A 21,083-nucleotide genomic window follows, 5' to 3' on the forward strand; every position below is an offset into this window, starting at 1 on the left:
ATCCGTACATGTAACCCGTGTCTCTACCGAGTAGACAACCAAACAGATATTTAGACAAAGTCAATATATACACATGTAATCCGTGTCTCTACCGAGTAGACAACCAAACAGATATTTAGACAAAGTCAATACATACAGTGATCCAGGATGAGAGATGTTGAGGAGAACCAATTAGATGGTTATGTCCAGCAGCACGCGCATCAGGCCGCGTATTCTCATTTTGGACATGCTAGACATCATTGTTCAACTATTCATAAGCGTGGATGAGAACATGCAAAATAAACGTCCGACCAGTCGGTACCTCATTTCTACGGGTCTCTACTCTGTGGGTGTATATGTACATCTCCGCCTGTATTTTATATAGGTTTCTCCTCTGCGGGTGTATATGCGCATCGGCGCTCTGCTAGAAGCGGCCACAGTATCCACATGCACATAAGATGATAGTGGGTGGTGATAGCCGTACACAAGATTAGGGATGTAATCGGATCCATTATGGACGGATGTTACTGAAATCATATTTATTTTTATATTTTTATTCAGATTTGAATTCGAATACGAATACAAATATTCTTGAATACAAATACGAATAGCTATGTGTTGAATACGAAACTAGTTTGATATAGATATTATCGGTAACGAATTTTTTATCAAATACCGTATAAGACATCATTCCACATATATAATAGTTTTAGCATTATATGTGTACACTCCTTGAATCTAAATATTTTTTAGCATCATATGTGTACATATGTCGCGTTTTTAAAAAAAACATGAATTTTTAGACTATATACATATTATTAATTTATTTTGCATAAAATCATCAAAATACAAATAAGTTACTAAGGCTTATAAATATTCTATAAGAATATAACCTCAAGTCTCAACATAAAAATGATAAAATGAAGTATTAATTATGTTAAAACTTAGATACTTAGAATAATTTCACGTGTAATTCACGCAATAAGTGAAAGTAAAATAAAAAACACTAGCATATTCTAGATTTTATGGTCTAAATATTTTAGAAGATTATATGTGAACATATGTTATATCTCCGTAAAATTTCATAAATTTCTCAAGCTATTTGTGTATTATTAATTTCTTTCTAAAAAAATCAACAAAATACACACATCTATCCGGAAACTCATGTCATCTATGAGATCCATGAGTATTTCATCACAATATCACACAAAATAAATAAGAATCATACATACATAATAGCACACCATAATACAACCAGTATGTTTATGTTTAAAGATAACATACAATTTCATATCCCACCACAGGAGACGATATGATATGAATATCATGTCATTCAAGCACAGCCTGTAGGTTTAAAGCTACAGTAGTCCCAAGATTAAAGACAACAATAAAAACATCTGCCAAGGTTGCCCACATGATGCGACCCATACTATCTGATTCACTGCCACGGAGTCATGGCCCAGATTCCTGGAGCGAGATGCTTATTGAACGGTTTTAGCCTATGATGTTCCAGAAATTAGCAACAACTTCATTTCGAGGGTGTAGACAACGATTATTGTGGTCTCGTTCTACTGTTCTCCACAGCTCTGACTTGGAGGAAGTAGGGATGTGCCTACATTTATTCATGTGTTAGCCATTAATGCAGCAAACCAGGGCATCATTTATAAGTAATATTTTTCTTTTCAAACTGCTAAAATGTCAAAGTACAGAATATTTGGCTGAAAAAAGGAATTTAAGTAAGAGTGAACACACACATTAAGTGTGGCTTAAACACGTAAAGCGAGAATGTGGTTGCAAGGAAAAATAACTGAGTTAGCTAATGACAGTATATTGGGTTAATCAATTATAATGCAACAGGGTGTGATAATGTGTGATGTTACAGATCTAATAAGCAACACTATTATCTGCAATGGTAGCTTATCTGTCTGGCTTACCATAGCTTCACGTGCAGTGAGCCTATCTTGGTGATCATAGCGCAGGAGCTTATCGAGAAAATCTATGGCCTACAAATATACAGAGAATCATACTGAGCAACAACCATTTACAGTAGAAACAACTGAAGTACTTGGAGCTAATAACAAACCTCAGGTGATACTAGATGTTGGTTATCAGCATTCATGAACTTTGACCAGGGTTTTCTACTATGCCTGCATATGATATACATGAAAGGTTATAATTCGTCTAAATAAAAGGATCCAACATATCAAAACATGGAAATTTACCTTCCAACAAGAGCTTCAAGTTGAGGGTCCAGCTCAATGTGATACTTGTTCAAATAAGCATTCAACCCATCTGTTCCAAGGACCTGAAAATAATAGGAAGGTGGCCAGAATTAGAAACTGCACCGGACAGTCATTTGTAGAGTGTAGTGTCTCATGCTTATTACTGCATAACAGCATAAGCATCGAATAAACAAGCACGCAAGCTCTTTAGAACTTCCTGAGGTTCTCAGTTACTCGTAATCTAAGTAGACAAATCGTTGGCTGCTATCTATGACATCTGCAGATGTTGAATGCTGCATTAAGCATGAGATACAGTATTTTAACATTATAGCTTTGCAATATTAAGGTATGGTGCAAAGACTCCATATCATATTACAAAGACCAAAGGAAACTAAAGACCAGTTTCTGACTTGCTGTAAACATGCAGATCTGACTGAGCTGTGAGTTTGATTTCAAAGTTTCAAGTTCCACAGTGATAAAATCGGGTAAGTACCATCGGGGCAACAAATAATACATGATTCAGTTGAGATAGAGTGAGAGTTGATCTGGTGCTGTAACATTTATCTGCTACAGATTTTTAACTGAACTCATTTGTATGATGACAGGTTGTTCCATAACCTTTATCCAACTCTGGTACAGATAATTTATATCATATAAATCACGTATGGAACACATAACATACAAATTTGCTACAACAAGTACATCATTCTGTTGTTGTAACGTGGCACAGTTTCAGGTTAAAAAAGCTATCATACACCTTACATAATATCAACTTCTAAGAAATAGTTGATTGTAATAGAAAAAACAACAGGGCATAACATCAACGAAGACAAATGCAAAATTTGAACCCTTAGTTCTAAAAATATTCAAACCACAAGTTGCATACTAAGGTCCATAGCAAAACATCTACTTTATCCCAGAAACATGTGGAATGAACAATCAAACGAATCCTTACCTTTGCAATCTTCACAAGTTGGTCATGGTTGTCATGGCCATAAAAGAATGGTTCCTTGCGAAATATCTGCAGCAATCAGTCAGCAAACATATATGGGTAAAAAACCACTGAAGCACTTGACAAAATGTCAATCCCCATCGTGTCCAATAGTATTACAGAATGTCAAACCCAATTGTGTCCAATAGTATTAACCTAGAGACAGCACTTTTGTGTACATACCATTCCAGCAAACATGCAACCAAGACTCCACATGTCCAAAGAATAATCATAGTCTTGTAAATCAACAAGGAGTTCAGGTCCCTTGAAATACCTGACTCGAAGTGGAAAAATATGCCCAGGTAAGATGTAAAAAAAGAAAGCATGGACCAATGTTAAGAATTAGACGTGATTTGTTAATTCATACAAATAAATTGTAGCACGTAAGGATAGCATGCTAGCATAGAAATATACAGAGTAATTACAGTCGGCTTTCATGCCATTCACTCAATTTCCTTATTTCTGAAGATAAGATCCATTAACTTTATTGCTTAACTTTCAGGACTACAATTCCATAAAAGTTAACTCAAATCGACTGAATCTCTCTGCTATGAAGCCATAAAAAGAACCTATTCTGCTCTTAACTTGTTATGTTTCAAAAATGTAAGTGAATAGAACGATGCAATGCAATCTAATATGATTAAGAAAAGCATAGATAAACAAGCTGTTCAGTTGTACCCAACCTACCTCGATGCAACGCGGACATTATATTCCTTGCCTGGATGGTAAAACTCAGCTAAGCCCCAGTCTATCAACCGAAGTTTGCGAAGCTCGTGATCTATCATGACATTATGGGGCTTGACATCTCGATGCATGATGCCTTGAGAATGGCAGTAATCTAGAGCCTGGAATTAAAATAAATAATTATCACATAACAAATAGTAAGTTGAAAACATGAAATAAGAACAGATAGCCACAAGATCTAAAGCACATTGGTGCTCTCTCCCTCTCTTTTCTCAGAAATGCACGGGAGCTACATAAGATTAGATTTTTATACATTGGTGTTCTCACTTCATATTTAAAATATAAAGCAGATCTCAAAACAAAAGTGAGAGTATGTTAAAAAAACTATTTTCAGAAGAAAAGTACAAAACATTGGTAGAAACATGAAATAGTGAATCAGATACTCATATTCTTATACATTAATTCATACTTATCGACGATATATTGGCAACACCATTGCAACAAATTTACAGCTCCATAAAATGGTGATTTTTGAAATTCTGAGACATATAACACATGCAAGTGCAAGTGCATAGCTGAAACATTCATGGGCAACAATCAGAGAAATGAGAAAATTTTAAGCAATCAGATTGATTCAAACTGTGTCTAAGTGGGCTTAACCAGATAAGAAAAGAACTACTTGAAAAGAATCCACGAAAAAATAATGTAATGTCTAAATGAGTAAATGACATGTGTCAAATAATTCAGATGGCAATCGTGACCTTGAGTAGCTCATATATGTAGTAGCGGATGTCATAATCCGTCAATGTGGGGTACAAGACTTTGAAGTCTGTGTTGTTGACGAATTCAAATATCAAACTGGGAGTCTTTGAATGCTGATCTCTGACAATATCAAGCAACTTCACAATGTTTGGACCTCCACAGAGATTCTGAAGTATTTTGATCTCCCTTTTGATCTGCCAAGACATATGAAGGGTATGTTAAAAGACCCACCATGAAGATGACTACGTTCATGACAGTAACTCTTTGGCACCAACTTCTATCATCAAAACTGTAAATTCACTTGAAAACAGAATGTGCAAGGGAAAATGTTGCAAAGAAAAGGCAGCATATTCCTTCAAGTACCTTCTTTTTCTTGACAGGCTTAAGGATCTTAATGATGCATTTCTCATAATTGTTAACATTGATGCCTTCAAAGACCTCACTATATTTACCTCTTCCAACTTTTCTGACAACTTCATAGTCATCCTGCTCACTGGTCAAAGAGGTACATAATGGTTAGGAAAACATTACTTGAAAGACATACAAAACTTGAAATATGATAAAAGGTGCTCTGGAAACATAGTGCTCGAGAAATATTTATAGAAGAATTAAACACAGCAAAAAGATGGATTTAAATGACCGTTCATTCGAGTTTGGAGAGTAGAAATTGAATCTGTACTGTCCGTGCAAGTTCAATGGAGAAGACATGTATCCTAAACTAAAATTGCTGAAATAAAAGTTACTGAAAATGCAATTAGTTTTTTCCTATAGGTCTCCACAAGTATCAAAAGAAAGAAGACAACAAATAATTAGCCACCCCCTAAGGTTTTTATCAAGACAATAATACTTCACCACGAACTAGCAAAACCATTTAGAAGAACTTCCACTAAGTCTCAACTCTCAACAACCTACTCGATGCCATAGTGTAGATGATTTCCAGTAGCGAAGGGACAATGGCCTACATGTTTTTGGTACTTGCTTAAGAGTTTCAGCATGAATCAGGGACACCCATAAAGACTTAGCAACTGGAATTAGCATGTTTAGTGATCCACGTACCTCGTACTCTCAATTTGGTGAAGAGTTCAGTTGTGCCTTAATTCTAAAAAGAAAAGGTTTCAACTCAGTCCTATCACCGAGAGTCAACTGATATGTCGTTACACTTAATAGACGTGTTTTTGCGGATCAATGCACAATAATCTCAAAAGTCAAAACACTAGGAACTATTTAGCTTAATCCTGTAACTAAAAGAATCCAAAAAATACAACTAAGACCTAATGAACTTTCATATCAGTTTCTATAAACACTAGGACTTAGTTCAGAAACCATCACCTGCTTATATTGCAAGTTACTAGAAGATTAGCTGCACCAAATTGACACAAGTGGAAAAAACTTACCAAGACCTGATAGCAGTAAATCATAACAAAGACTAAAAGGAACGTACACCTTAACCAACCAAGCAAAATAGATAAAATAATTAAATTGTCCTGATAGAGATAAACACCACCATGCCACCAGTACATGGTCAACAACTCAACACTAATTTTTTTGGATAAATGTATAGCAGATATAAGAAGGTGGGGTATAATTCACTTCAGTTTTGAAAATATGGGCTCTATTGTGATATTAGGACCTTCTGCTCCAAATGAACATTCGTACAACATTAGCTGTACACAGATAAAAAGATCATGCTGCTCAACCAGACCATTTAGTCTAGCCAAGATGATCCAAAATCAGCAAGCAAGCCAGACAATACTAACGATCTCACCTAATCCACCGCATGGAGATACAAACGAATCAGCCGAAGCTTAAGCGTGCAAACCGCGCTAGGTGGTGTTACAATCTCTACTATATAACGCACCAGTTTTCCTGGTTCCACAGTTTCAATCGTGTTTGTGCTCCCCAACATTTAAATAATAAAAATGCTAAAATTATGCACAAATAGGGATTCAAATTATAGTTGTTGGCTCTAAACCCAAATTCACACCCACCTAGACAACAGAACACACATGTCTTTGTCTTTTATATTCAATACTTAAGCATAAATGAAAATCGTAACAACGTACAAGCACGCACTTTGCTAGTGTGACGTAACGTAATCACTTACCCCCATTGGACGGTGAGCGCCTCGTAGTCCCAGTACTCCTTGGGACGCAGAACGTTGACGTCGGTGTAGACCTTTGCCTTCGACATGAGGGGCCCGGATCCCGCTGGGGGCGGGGCGGCGCGAGGACGCGGGAGGGCGAGGAAGGAGGACGCGAGCGCCGCTACGACGACGGCAGCCGCGGCAGCGGGCTTGGCGATGCCAGAAGGCAGGCGGTTCCAAGGGGACGCACCGATCATGCAGCGCCCATCGCCGTCGGCGAGGCGGGGCGGGCTAGGGTTTCGGCGGGCGGAAAGGTGGGAGCGACCGTGCGAGACGATGTCACGAGGGAGGAGGTGGAGACGAATTTAGCGTGGCTGCGTGAGGATACCGGTGGACTGGGACCTGGGATGACCGGTCGCTGGAATCTGCTGGCTTTTCGTCGCTATAGGTGATTGTTCGCTGGCGTGGGCCCGACCCTTTCCCTCGGAAGACGCTTTCATACAAGGGCATGCTGTGCTGCCCCGAAGCCCCCGATGCAGGGTCGTGCTGTACCTGACGGTCTATCTAAACATGAACATCTTAATAGATTTTAGATGATTTTTTCTTGAATCTGAATTCATGCTTAACACGTCCTAAAAAAGACGAATCCATACTTAAAAAAGGAAGAAAAAGAAAAACAAGACTGAATTCCTGCTAAACACAACTAAAAGAAGACAAGCTCATGTTTTTTAAAAAAAAGAAAGAAAGAAACGAGCTCGAACTGTCGAACATCACTGAGTATACTGTAGTTGTAGCTACCTATTAACATATGAAAGATTTGCATAAACCAATACCTCCGATTCAAGATGGAAACTGATTTATTTTATCTTAAATCAACATTCCATAACTTCTACACACACACGAGACCAAACTACTATAATTGTTTAGACAACTTACATAAAGTAAAACTATAACTAGAGTACGCATGTGCAGTGGCGGAGCTCCGTAAAATTAACGCTCCGGGCCACTCTACACATATAATGATGTACTACTCCGTCTTTTTATTTTTAGCGTTTTAGTTCAAAATGAACTAGCGGACGATAAATATGTAAGAACGGGGTAGTAACATTTAAAACAATCCAGTGAAACTATGACAGAGAACAATTACTCACAATAGGAGAGAATTACGGGCACATGACAGCAGACAGTCGCTGCCCATTGGCCAGAGAGGCACTTCGCCCTCGCCTATGAATAAGAAAAGAAAGGGAATCAGGTTAAGAAAGTTGTATAGCTTGGAAGAAGATGTAATGGCAGGGGCGAGTTTGCATGGGCGGTGGCGTGGCGCCAGTGCAGGGCGCGCGTGGCTCTGCTGCAGGGTCGTAGGGAGGCTGGAGGGGGACTGGCGGAGGTCGGACCGGTGGTGACAGATGCCTGAGTTAGAGCCTGTCCGGTTGTCTCAGAGGTTACTGCCTTATGCCCTTGCCGGATCCGTGGAGCCCAAAGGCGTGGAGAGTGACTGGAGGGAGGCGGCAGTGCCGCTGGCAACATATGAAGTACAGCCGCACATGTTTGCGAAATAATTGGAAGAGTCTGTGTTTTCGTGACTAGGAGAGGCCGCCAGCGTCAAGCTCAATCGCTGCAAGCAGGATGTCTTTGGAGTCACATTTTTGGGCTGAAATGTATTTTGAACCAAATTTTTTCACTGAAAAAAATATATATACAAGAGGAGTTTTGGGCTGCGCCCCGGGCCACGGCCCAGGTGGCCCGGGGCCCAAATCCGCCCATGCGCATGTGCTTCCATGCCACCTTTGATTATAATAGAGATGTCAATGGGGACCCGATACCCGCTAACCCATGAGAAATTCCCCTATTAGAATACGGTATGGGGCAAAAATTGTCCCAATAGGTATGGATATGGGATAAAATCTCCACCCATTGGGTAAACGAGTATGGGTTTGGGAAGCAATAATCCAAACCCGATTACCCATGGGTATTTCATACGTGTACACCTGTCCTGTTTGTATGAATGAGTTGAGGCCGAGCCGACCACCAAACCCAACACGGCAGCGCACCAGACCCCAGGTCCTAGCCCAACAAGGCAACTAGCAGACTAGAAAAAAGATAAAACCCTAAAATAACTAGCCATACACTACACCGACTGCTAGGAGCCTAGGACGACAGTGACGACCATGGATTCTCATGCGTCAACGAACTTGGATGGTGACCAAGGAAGGTAAGGAGACTCTATTTCTCCATTTCTTCTATTGGTCCCGAAGTACTGATTTCTTTTTTGATGGATGGATGAATGGATCATGGTTCATGGATGGGGTGCTTGCTGATGTGATGTATGAAATCTGGATAGTTTGTACTAGCTGTTAGTACCTAGTTATCCCTTAATTGGGGATGGGGACCCATTGAGGACCCGAAACCCGAATGGGGATGGGTTTTGCACCATGATGGGTATGGGATGGGTGAAAGTCGCCTAGAGGGGGGTGAATAGGCGGAATCTGAAAATTATAAACTTAAGCACAACTACAAGTCGGGGTTAGCGTTAGAAATATAATCGAGTCCGAAAGAGAGGGCGAAAACAAATCACAAGCAAATGAAGAGTGAGACGCGGTGATTTGTTTTACCGAGGTTCGGTTCTTGCAAACCTACTCCCCGTTGAGGTGGTCATAAAGACCGGGTCTCTTTCAACCCTTTCTCTCTCTCAAACGGTCACCTAGACCGAGTGAGCTTCTCCTCTCAATCAATCGGGACACTAAGTCCCCACAAGGACCACCACACAATTGGTGTCTCTTGCCTTGATTACAATCAAGTTGTGAACAAGAAAGAAAGAAGAAGAAAAGCGATCCAAGCGCAAGAACACAAATGAACACAAATTTCTCTCTCACTAGTCACTATTTGATTAGAATGATCTTTGGACTTGGGAGAGGATTTGATCTCTTTGTTTGTGTCTTGGAGTGAAGTCTAAGCTCTGTATTTGTCGGCGTTCCGAGACCGGGGGGTCCCTTGGGCCGACGAGTGAGTGTCGCCGCGTGCCCCAGCCCAGATGGGTCGAGCGCGAGGGCGAGCGCGAAGGGGGGAGAAGCGAGGCGGCCGGAGACCGGCGTGAGAGAGGTGGGAATCCCGCGGCCTTCGTGTTCGTCCCGCGCCCAGGTCGGGTGCGCTTGCAGTAGGGGGTTACAAGCGTCCACGCGGGAGAGGGAAGCGAGCGGCCCCAAGAGAGCGCCTGTCTCGTCCTCGTCCCCGCGCGGCCAACCCTCTCTAAGAGGGCCCTGGTCCTTCCTTTTATAGGCGTAAGGAGAGGATCCAGGCGTACAATGGGGGTGTAGCAGAGTGCTACGTGTCTAGCGGGGGAGAGCTAGCGCCCTAAGTACATGCCATCGTGGCAGCCGGAGAGATTTTGGCACCCAGCTGGTGTGATGTCGTGGCCGTCGGAGGAGCGATGGAGCCTGGTGGAGGGACAGCTGTCGGAGCGGTTGGGTCCTTGCTGACGTCCTCTTGCTTCCGTAAGGGGGCTGAGAGCCACCGTCGTCACAGAGCATGCGGGGCGCCATCATTGCCTTTCTGGCGGAGCTAGCCAGATGGGACGCCGGTTTTGTTTCCTGCGGCCCGAGTCAGCTCGAGGTAGGGCGATGATGGCGCCTCCCGTTGATGTGGCTGGTCTGCGCCCTAGGTTGGGCGAGGTGGAAGCTCCTCCGAAGCCGAGGTCGAGTCTGTCTTCCGTGGCCGAGGCCGAGTCCGAGCCCCTGGCCGGGCGAGGCGGAGGTCGTCGGCTGAGGCCAGGGCGGAGTCCGAGCCCTGGGGTCGGGCGAAGCGGAGTTCGTCATCTTCTGGGGCTGAGCCCGAGTCCGAGCCCTGGGTCGGGCGGAGCGGAGTTCGCCGTCTTCCGGGACTTAGCCCGAGTCCGAGCCCTGGGTCGGGCGAAGCGGAGTTCGCCGTCTTCCGGGGTTGAGCCCGAGTCCGAGCCCTGGGTTGGGCGGAGCGGAGTTCGCCGTCTTCCGGGGCTGAGCCCGAGTCCAAGCCCTGGGTCGGGCGGAGCGGAGTTCGCCGTCTTCCGGGACTTAGCCCGAGTCCGAGCCCTAGGTCGGGCGGAGCGGAGTTTCCTGTGGTGCCTTCTGCAGGACCTGACTGCCTGTCAGCCTCACTCTGCCAAGTGGCACTGCAGTCGGCGCGGCGCAGGCGGCGCTGTCCTTCTGTCAGGCCGGTCAGTGGAGCGGCGAAGTGACGGCGGTCACTTTGGCTCTGCCGGGGGGCGCATGTCAGGATAAGGGTGTCAGGCCACCTTTGCATTAAATGCTCCTGCGATTTGGTCGGTCGGTGCGGCGATTTAGTCAGGGTTGCTTCTTAGCGAAGGCAGGGCCTTGGGCAAGCCGGGAATATGTTCGCCGTCGGAGGGGGGCCTCGGGCGAGATGGAAATCCTCCGGGGTCGGCTGCCCTTGTCCGAGGCTAGGCTCGGGCGAGGCGTGATCGAGTCGCTCGAACGGACTGATCCCTGACTTAATCGCACCCATCAGGCCTTAGCAGCTTTATGCTGATGGGGGTTACCAGCTGAGAATTAGGAGCCTTGAGGGTACCCCTAATTATGGTCCCCGACAGTAGCCCCCGAGCCTCGAAGGGAGTGTTAGCACTCGCTTGGAGGCTTTCGTCGCACTTTTTTGCAAGGGAACCAGCCTTTCTCGGTTGCATTTTGTTCCGGTGGGTGTGCGCGAGCGCACCCGCCGGGTGTAGCCCCCGAGGCCTCGGAGGAGTGGTTTCACTCCTTCGAGGTCTTAATGCCTCGCATAATGCTTCGGTTGGTCTGGTCGTTCCCTCATGCGAGCTGGCCATAGCCCGGGTGTACGGTCGGGTCCCAAGTTCTCGGGCTGGTATGTTGACGCTGTCAACGATTCGGCCGGAGCCGGGTTTGCGAGAGCAGCCCCTGAGCCTCTGCACAGGGCGAGAGGGCGATCAGGGACAGACTCGGCTTTTTTACATACGCCCCTGTGTCGCCTTTCCGCAAGGAGGAGGGGGGGGAAGCGCCATGTTGCCCTCGATGGGCGCCGGACATGGTGTCTCCGGTGAGCTGCAAGCGGGTAATCCGAGTGGACGTCCGTGCCCCGTTCGTTAGGGGTCGGCTAGGGGCCCAGAGGCACGCCCAAAAGTACCTGCGGGTGACCTGCTGGACCCGGTCCCCTGGCGACGGGGTCCGAGGGCTCGATGCCTCCCTCCGATGGGATTCCATTACAAGATCACTCCCGCTGGTCTCGGAAATGTCCTAGGGTACCTCGGGAGCGCAGCCCGAGCCTCGGTTATGTATCGAACGTACCCCTGGTCATCCCTCGCTCGGCGTCTTAGGCGGCTGTGAACCCTTCGGGGGCCAGCCTTCGAACCCCTGATCAGTAATGGGCGCGGAGCCCGAGTAGCCTGAGGCGGCCGTGGAACCCTTCGGGGGGGGCCGGCCTTCGAACCTCTGACCAGTAGTGGGTGTAGGGCCCACGCGATCTGAGGCGGCTGTCGAACCCTTCGGGGGGCCAGTCTTTGAACCTCTGATCAGTAGGGAGGCTCGGAGCCTGGTTCCTTCACGGGGAAGGATCCTTTTCAGGGTATCCCCCTTTCCCGGTCCCTGTTGCAAGAGAGAGAGAAAGAGGAAAAAAGGAAAAGGATGTGAAATCGAACGACGCGGTGTACCTTTTTTGGCGCGTTATTACGGCGAAGGCGAAGCGTCGCCCGCTTCTCCTGCCAGAGGCGCCGCCTGTCCCGCCGCGGAGTTAATGCGACGGGGCGAGTGGTTGGCGGGGCAGTCGTTGCGTGTGCGCGAGCCGTTCGAGGAACGGATCACGGGCGCGTTGTCTTCACGCCGTGAGAGGGGGTTCTCTCGTTGCCCCCGGATGGGACGTGAGCTTGGCTGACGACGTGACTGCTGCTCCCACCCGCCTGCCACCGTCATTACTGCCGGCCCATTTTTGACCGCATTGACCGTCGCGCCAGGCTGGCGCTGTTGGGTCGTGCGCTGGGTCGCCTCGAGTCGCGGTATTGGTTCCGCAATCGAGGAGGCGTGGTGGTGGCGCAAGTGGCGGTGCAGTTTCTTGCATGAAGCATCCGGCGCGCCGGTTGCGTGACGCGTGGGCCTGGGCCTCCATGCTGGGCGTGTCGGGAGTCGGAGAAGCGTGTCCACGTAGCGCGGTTGCATGCTGCCCGCATGGCTGCCCGCCCCTTTCGCCCGTTGGTCTGGGCAAAAGTGGAGGGTCACTTGTAACCGCTGGGTGGTCGTGTGTACCGCGCGCGGCGGTTTGGCTTCTTCTGCTCTGAGCCGGCTTGTATGACATGTGGGACCCAGCCCCCGCGCCGCAGGGGAGGGCCTTGGAGCGTGTTGGAGAAGACTCAGCCCGTGACGGCTGAGGACGCGAGTAGGGATAGTCGCCTTTAAAAGGAGGGTGACCCCCTTGGAAGGCGACCATGTCTTCGCGCTCCCTTATGCATCGTGTCTTTCCACCTTCCAAGCCCCCGGATGGGGGATACCCGCCGTCTTTTCGCCTCATCGTTGGAGGAACGCAACTCCGTGGGAGTTGGTACCTTTCAGCCATCGTTCGGCTTCAAGGATTTTCATCACACAGCCTGGTTGCACCCCTCCGCTGGTGGTCACCCAAGACGGTGACCTCCAGCTCCTGGATGGGGAGAGGCAAGCCGGGCTGTGATCTCGATCCCGCCCTCAGCGTCGAGGGTGTTCGTCATCCTCGCTGGGGCGGGGAGCGAGGCAAGCCGGGGCTCTACCTCCTGCGCGGGTCGGCGGGCCACCTCTTCTTCCAGCTTCTGGTGGTGGCAATCGCCCTCCAGCCCTGCGGCGGAGACGTCCCCCAGCCATACCGGGGAAGGCGAACTGTTGCTACCCAGCTAGGATGCAACATTCCGCCCTCTTCCTCGCATTCGCGGCGGGGACGGCAGCGAGGATCTGCCGGTGCGCTTGGGAGCGGCTCGCTCTTTGGCTTTAATAGCTGGTTCGCGTCCCTTGAGTGGGAACGCGAACGAGCGCCCTCCGGCGGCCGCGTCCACTCGGGACCATGGCTGCTGCTGCAGAGGTCACTGGCGGGCCTCCCGATGTTCGTCGCCCCGCAGGATCGGGGTTGCTCATACCCGCGGGGACGGAACCAGAGTTCCGTTTGTAATGGCACTTTGAATGCCAGTGTTTTTGTTCATTGTGGCTGTCGAGGCCTGAACATGTATGTAATTTTGGCACGGAGCCGTGTTTTTTTCCTTATTTTTGAGCACTAAGACTTGCCTGTTGGTTGTCTGAACCGCTTCACCAAGCGTGAGTCGCCCCGTGTCAAGGTGACGAGTGAGGTATCCGTATCCCGGAGGCGTAGGAGTCCCTCGGCTCGGTCGGCCTTGTTGTCTGAGGCTTCTCTAGCTTAGTTAAAGGGACCCCTTGGCCGCTCTTCGACGAGCCGAGGCCAGGGGTAGCGATATCAGCATGAACAGGGGCAGAGTTGGCTCAAAAATGAAACCTGGTTGGCCGGAGCCTAGCCGGGTTGTCCGCTGGTGGGACCGACGCCGGAGTTGACCAGCCGAGGCCTCGGGTCGGGCCGGCGCCCTTGGAAGATGGTTGGCTGAGGCCCCAGAGTGACCGGCCGAGCCGCCTGCTCGGGCCGGATTTCCGGAGAAGACCCAGGCAGCAATTGCCCGGGCGCGGCGATGACGTCGTCCCTTAGAGCGGAGATCCTTGGACCGCGTCACCGTCCGAGGCTAGGTCGGACCTCGCCGAAGGTGTCGTCGATGCCGAGGGTGCTGCTGCCCCTTCCAGTGTCAAGACCCGAGCCTGCAGGATCAGATTGTCTTGTAGCGTGTGCCTTCTGCGGCTGCCGAGGCCAGAGCACACACCCTCGCTGCGTTGTAATGCTGCGTCTCTTTTCCTCTTGTTTCAAGTATCTGGACTTTTTTGTCGGCAACAGGGATGTTTGTGCGAGCGGGAGTTGCTTCTCACGGAAGGTGATGAGTGAGGTATCCATATCCCGGAGGCGTGGGAGTCCCTCGGCTCGGTCGGCCTTGCCGCTTACGCGCACTTCCACCCGTCCATGAGGCTCTGTCACCGACTCAGTCGAGAAGGCTCGAAGGATCGCTTCGGCAGAAGAGCTTCCAAACGTGAAGACTTGTTTGGTCCGCGGAATCACTTATCCGAACGAGAGTTACTTATCGCAGAAGGTGATGAGTGAGGTATCCGTATCCCAGAGGCGTAGGAGTCCCTCGGCTCGGTCAGCCTTGGCTGCTTACGTGTACTCCGTCGTTTTCAGGATCCACTTTTCGAAGTAGTCAAAAAGCACGAAAGATATTCTGGCAGAAGAGATCTTTTTTCGAGGAAAATTTCGACGCAGAGGGGGTTGCCCCCCTTTTAGCCCCCGAGGGAGGGTCGGGCTTTGCCGAGGCGAGGCCGACCCTTCCTTGATGACTAAACTTTGCGTGGGTGCGAGGTATATGAACGACTTGAAAATATTTTAAGGGTAGAAGCGACGTAGCTGTTGGATGTTCCAAGCGTTGCCGTAGACCTCGCCTTGGCTGTTGGCCAGCTTGTACGTTCCGGGCTTCAGAACCTTGGCGATGACGAACGGTCCCTCCCAGGGGGGCGTGAGCTTGTGCCTCCCTCGGGGGTCTTGTCGCAGCCGAAGCACCAGGTCGCCTACCTGGAGGTCTCGGGACCGGACCCCTCGGGCGTGGTAGCGTCGCAGGGACTGCTGGTACCGCGCAGAGTGTAGTAAGGCCTTGTCCCGAGCCTCTTCCAGCTGGTCCAGCGAGTCTTCTCAGCTGGCTTGGTTGCTTTGATCGCGGTAGGCCCTCGTCCTCGGGGAGTCGTATTCTAGGTCTGTGGGCAAGACGGCCTCGGCCCCATACACTAGGAAGAACAACGTGAATCCTGTGGTTCGGCTCGGAGTGGTCCTCAGGCTCCAGACCACCGAGGGGAGTTCCTTCTTCCATCGCTTGCCGAACTTGTTGAGGTCGTTGTAAATCCGAGGCTTGAGCCCTTGTAGAATCATGCCGTTGGCATGCTCTACTTGCCCATTTGACATGGGATGAGCCACGGCGGCCCAGTCCACCCGGATGCGGTGATCCTCGCAGAAGTCCAAGAACTTTCTGCCGGTGAACTGGGTGCCGTTGTCGGTGATGATGGAGTTCGGGACCCCGAAGCGATGGATGATGTTGGTGAAGAACGCCACCGCCTGCTCGGACCTGATGCTGTTCAGAGGTCGGACCTCGATCCACTTGGAGAATTTGTCGATGGCGACCAGCAGGTGCGTGTAGCCCCCGGGCGCCTTCTGCAAGGGGCCGACGAGGTCCAGACCCCACACAGCAAAGGGCCAGGTGATGGGTATCGTCTGCAGAGCCTGAGCGGGCAGGTGGGTCTACTTCGCATAGAATTGACACCCTTCGCAGGTGCGGACGATTCTAGCGGCGTCGGCCACCGCCGTCGGCCAGTAGAATCCTTGTCGAAAAGCATTCCCGACAAGGGCTCGAGGTGCTGCGTGATGGCCGCAAGCCCCCGAGTGTATCTCCCGCAGGAGTTCCTGACCTTCGGCGACGGAGATGCATCGCTGGAGGATGCCTAAGGGGCTGCGGTGGTAGAGCTCCTTCTCATCGCCCAGCAAGACGAATGACTTGGCGCGCCATGCCACCCGCCGAGCCTCGGATCGGTCGAGGGGTAGCTCTCCTTGTTGGAGATACTGCAGGTACGGGGTCTGCCAGTTTCGATCAGGCGTGGCCCCGCTTTGCTCCTCCTCGATGCGCAGTGCTTCACCCTCGGAGGCCGAGGGTACCTCGGGCTGAACTGACGGCGCCTCGGGCCGAGCTGAGGGTGCCTCGGGCTGTGCCGAGGGTACCTCGGGCTGGACCGAGGGTACCTCGGACTGGGTCGAGGGCGCCTCAGGCTCGGGCGGGTCGTCGATCTTGACGGAGGGTTGATGCAGATCCCGGGAGAAGACGTCCGGGGGAACCGTTGTTCGCCCCGAGGCTATTTTAGCCAGCTCGTCCGCAGTCTCGTTGTAGCGCCGAGCGATGTGGTTAAGCTCGAGCCCGTAGAACTTGTCTTCCAGGCGCCGAACCTCATCGCAGTAGGCCTCCATCTTCGGGTCGCGGCTGTGGGAGTTCTTCATGACTTGGTCGATGACGAGCTGCGAGTCATCGCGGGCGTCGAGGCGCCGGACCCCTAGCTCGATCGCGATCCGCAACCCGTTGACCAGAGCCTCATACTCAGCCACATTGTTGGACGCCGGGAAATGGAGGCGTAGCACATAGCGTAGGTGTTTCCCGAGGGGCGAGATGAAGAGTAGGCCTGCGCCGGCTCCCGTCTTCATCAGCGACCCGTCGAAAAACATGGTCCAGAGCTCCGGTTGGATCGGAGCCGTCGGTAGCTGGGTATCAACCCATTCGGCTACGAAGTCCGCCAAGACCTGGGACCTGATGGCCTTCCGAGGGGCGAACGAGATTATCTCGCCCATGATTTCCACCGCCCACTTTGCAATCCTGCCCGAGGCCTCTCGACACTGGATGATCTCCCCCAGGGGGAAGGATGACACCACAGTTACCGGATGAGACTCGAAGTAGTGTCGCAACTTCCGTCGCGTCAGGATCACCGCATACAACAGCTTCTGAACTTGTGGGTAGCGGATCTTGGTTTCGGACAGTACCTCGCTGACGAAGTAAACTGGCCTCTGAATGGACAATGCATGCCCCTCTTCTTGCCTCTCGACCACAATCGCGGCGCTGACCACCTGAGTGGTCGCGGCGACGTAGACCAAGAGGGCTTCTCCGGCAGCTGGAGGCACCAAGATAGGCGCTTTTGTGAGGAGCGCCTTCAAGTTCCCGAGAGCTTCCTCGGCCTCAGGGGTCCAAGTGAAGCACTCGGCCTTCCTTAAGAGGCGGTACAGAGGCAGACCTCTTTCGCCGAGGCGTGAGATGAAGCGGCTCAGAGCCGCGAGGCATCCCATGACCCTCTGTACACCTTTCAAGTCCTTGATGGGCCCCATGCTGGTGATGGCTGCAATCTTCTCCGGGTTGGCTTCGATGCCCCGCTCGGAGACGATGAACCCCAAGAGCATGCCTCGGGGCACCCCGAAGACACACTTCTCGGGATTGAGCTTGACGCCTTTTGCCTTGAGACACCGGAATGTCACTTCAAGGTCGGAAAGTGTAACGCCCTGAATTTGGGGGTAGAATTTTTTCTTCTTTTCACTCACCAAATTCGGGCGTTACTCTCTTTTCTCTTTCCCCGTTTCGCTCTTTCTTCCCAATTTCAAACCAGTATAGCGACAGGTGTCCGTGTCAAGTATAAACCTAAGTATCATGGGTGTTGCATCATGCCGAGGCACATTTCTTTGTCTGATGTTGAGTGTTCGTCTCGTTCCGTTCCGGATTTTGATTCGCGATTTAATTCCGTTTAGTGGTCGCGCACGTCGTGGGTTTTCGATCCGCGAAGTGGCCCGGCCCAGCCCAGCCCAGCCCAGCCCGGCCCGGTCCGGCCTGGCCCTGCGCGCCCCTGACGCCCACACCCCCCCATGCGCCCCCTTCTCTCTCTCTCTCTCATTTGGATCTCCCGCGCAACAACCTCCCCTCTCCCTCTTCCACCTCTCTCTCCCCGTGGTGCCCTAGGATTTGGAGACGGCGATCACCGGATTTTGGACCCCGAGGTGAGCTCCCCTCCCCTCCCCTTCTCCTCTCTCTCTCCCCCTCCTCTTCTTCCTCCCTCGCGCACGCCCCTCTTTTTTTCCCTGCTCGCGCGCGCCCCTGCCCTTCCCCGCCCCCGCCCCCGTCGGCGGCGCTCCCCCCCCCGCGCGGCGGCGCCCCCCGCCCCTGCTCGGCCTCGCGGCAGCGTTTCCCCCGCCCCTGCCTGGCCCGCGCGGCGGCGCTCGCCCGCCCCTCCCCGGCCCCGCGGCGGCGCTCGCCCGCCCGCCCCTCCCCAGCTTGCGAGCGCCGCCCCCCGCCCCTCCCCCGGCCCGCGGCGGCGATCCCGCCCGCCCCTGCTCGCCGGCGCGCGGCCCCCGGCGCGGCCCCGGCGGCGCGGCCCTGGTGCGGCCCTCGCCCCCTGCTCGCCCGGCTCGGCCCCAGCGCGGTCCCTGCCCCAGCGCGACCTCGACCCCCCCTGCGCGCGTCGTCCTGGCCCTCGGCGTGGCCTCGCGCTCCCCGTTTGCCGCTAGCGCATTCCCGCGTGCACAACCCGCGCTCGCTGCGATTATTTTTGGTTGGTAGTTAATATCAAACTCCGTTAGTTAGCGTGCTGCGTCGTGCGCTTCGCCGCGCGACGGATTTGTCTAATTTCAGGTTCTATCTATGTGTTGCGCCGTGCGCTTCGTCGCGCGACGATCCATTTTAATTTCAGGTTGTTTAAGGTGTAACGCCACACGTGTATTCACGCGACGTTCCACCTTAGACTCAGTTTAGTCGACGTATGCCGTCGTGCGTTTCGTCACGCGACGCTTAACGTCTCTTCATAACTAATGCGAAGTGTCTCGTTGCGTGCTCGGTCTCGCGATGAGTCATTAACTTCTTAATTTGTTTTAGAGTGCTATGTCGCGCGTCTCGCCGCGCGACAATCCTTTTTTGTTTATCTTCACCTGCTTATAATGATTAGACATGAAACATGACTTTACTTTACGCTAAACATAGTGTCTACATTAAATTTCCTTCCATTAAGCGAGTGGTTAATTTATAATCATGTAACGTGACCGTTCCTCGACTGTCTTGTTCTCTTTCTCTCTTAGCTGTAACTGCGAGCCCGCGTGGAACGTCTGTTTACTTACTGCATTCTATTGTATGGTGTACTGTTCTTTTGTATTAAATGTGTGGATGTATGTGTGTTTGCGCCCGCATAGAGAACGATCCGGTCGGAGAACCCGAGGAACTCGCAGGAGAAGCCCCTGAGCAGCAGTCGGTTGGTGGAGGCAAGTGTCCTTTGACCTATCTCTGTCCTATTCATTCTTTAATTCACCTCCCGCATTACACATTTATACTTAAGGATTGACTAGCTTTCGTTATCCATGTCCTTGTTTACCTATTTGGGTCGGGTTATTATTGTTTAGCTTCATGCTATTGCTCAACTCTAATCAATGAACATGATGAGATTATATATGATACGCTGTTTTCCCTTCTCTTATTATGATGTTATACTTGTGGTCTTTAGGGGGCTCGAGCGGTTTCTCGAGTGCCTCTCTGTAAGGACCTGTTCTATGGATGACCGCCCGGGAAAACAGTGCAACCATGAGGGTGGAATGGGGTGCCCTTAGCTGAATAATTAGAGGATCCGGGGTGTAGTTCGCTTCGCCGTCGTGCCATCAATGGGGCTCGGTGTATGCGGCTCGCTCTGCCAAGGTTGATTTGTCCCTTGGGGAGGAGTGCGGTACATTTAGGAAACCTAACGGGCGGCTACAACCCCGGGGAAATCTTTGTAAAGGCTACGTAGTGAAACCCTGCCTATTCACCTTGGTAGTGTTTAAGGGTTTGATCGGCCTGAGGCAAGAGGGAATCACAGCTTGTGGGTAAAGTGCACAACCTCTGCAGAGTGTTTGAAAACTGATATATCAGCCGTGCTCGCGGTTATGAGCGGCCAAGGGAGCTCCAATGATTAGTGGTACTTGATCAGAGACACTTTGGTTTACAGGTGGCTATGAGATCGATGGTTTTGGTTATGATTATGGTGCTGGTAAGTGGCATTCTTTCCGTTTGGAAAGGGTACATCGGGCTAATAACTTGGGTTAATGCTAAAACTTGGCTTTCTATTAGTAAATAATAATCTGACCAACTAAAAGCAACTGCTTGACTCACCCCCCCACATAAAGCTAGTCCACTACAGCCAAACAGGATGCTTGCTGAGTATGTTGATGTGTACTCACCCTTGCTCTACACACCAAACCCCCCCCAGGTTGTCAGCATTGCATCCACTGCTCAGGCGAAGATGAAGCTGTGGAAGGAGACTTCCAGGAGTTCCAAGACTACGACGAGTTCTAGGCGTGGGTTAGCGGCAACCCCCAGTCGGCTGCCTGTGAAGGCCGCGATTATCTACGTTTCGTTTTCGCACTTTGATTTATTGTAAGAACTATATGGACGTATCAGACGTATGATGTAATCGACTATTATTTCCCTTTTAATACCATTTTGAGCACTGTGTGATGATGTCCATGTTATGTAACTGCTGTGTACGTGAATAACTGATCCTGGCACGTACATGGTTTGCATTCGGTTTGCCTTCTAAAACCGGGTGTGACATAAGTGGTATCAAAGCCGTGCTGACTGTAGGACCGCTAACCTAGAATAGAATGGTCGTTCTAAGGACTATAGACCTCTGTCCCTGCCTTGACTTTGATATCCCTTCAAAAGTTGGTCATACCGACCAAACCTATGTTCTACTATATAATATACCTT

At 50.4% G+C, this 21,083-nt stretch overlaps 1 protein-coding gene across 1 annotated transcript; it reads right to left on the reverse strand.

Moving 5' to 3' along the window:
• Positions 1–1,192: 1,192 nt before the first annotated feature.
• Positions 1,193–7,104, reverse strand: LOC542460 (CK2 protein kinase alpha 2). Its single transcript, NM_001112016.2, has 10 exons — positions 6,743–7,104; positions 5,002–5,131; positions 4,638–4,832; positions 3,880–4,037; positions 3,376–3,466; positions 3,157–3,222; positions 2,202–2,284; positions 2,063–2,126; positions 1,914–1,982; positions 1,193–1,591 (listed from the first exon to the last, which is right to left on the reverse strand). The coding sequence occupies exons 1-10, from the start codon at positions 6,976–6,978 to the stop codon at positions 1,532–1,534; spliced, it is 1,152 nt and encodes a 383-aa protein (NP_001105486.2). The 5' UTR covers positions 6,979–7,104; the 3' UTR covers positions 1,193–1,531.
• Positions 7,105–21,083: the final 13,979 nt, after the last annotated feature.

The sequence above is a fragment of the Zea mays genome, chromosome 1 (assembly GCF_902167145.1).
Source record: "Zea mays cultivar B73 chromosome 1, Zm-B73-REFERENCE-NAM-5.0, whole genome shotgun sequence".
Taxonomy (NCBI): Eukaryota; Viridiplantae; Streptophyta; class Magnoliopsida; order Poales; family Poaceae; genus Zea; species Zea mays.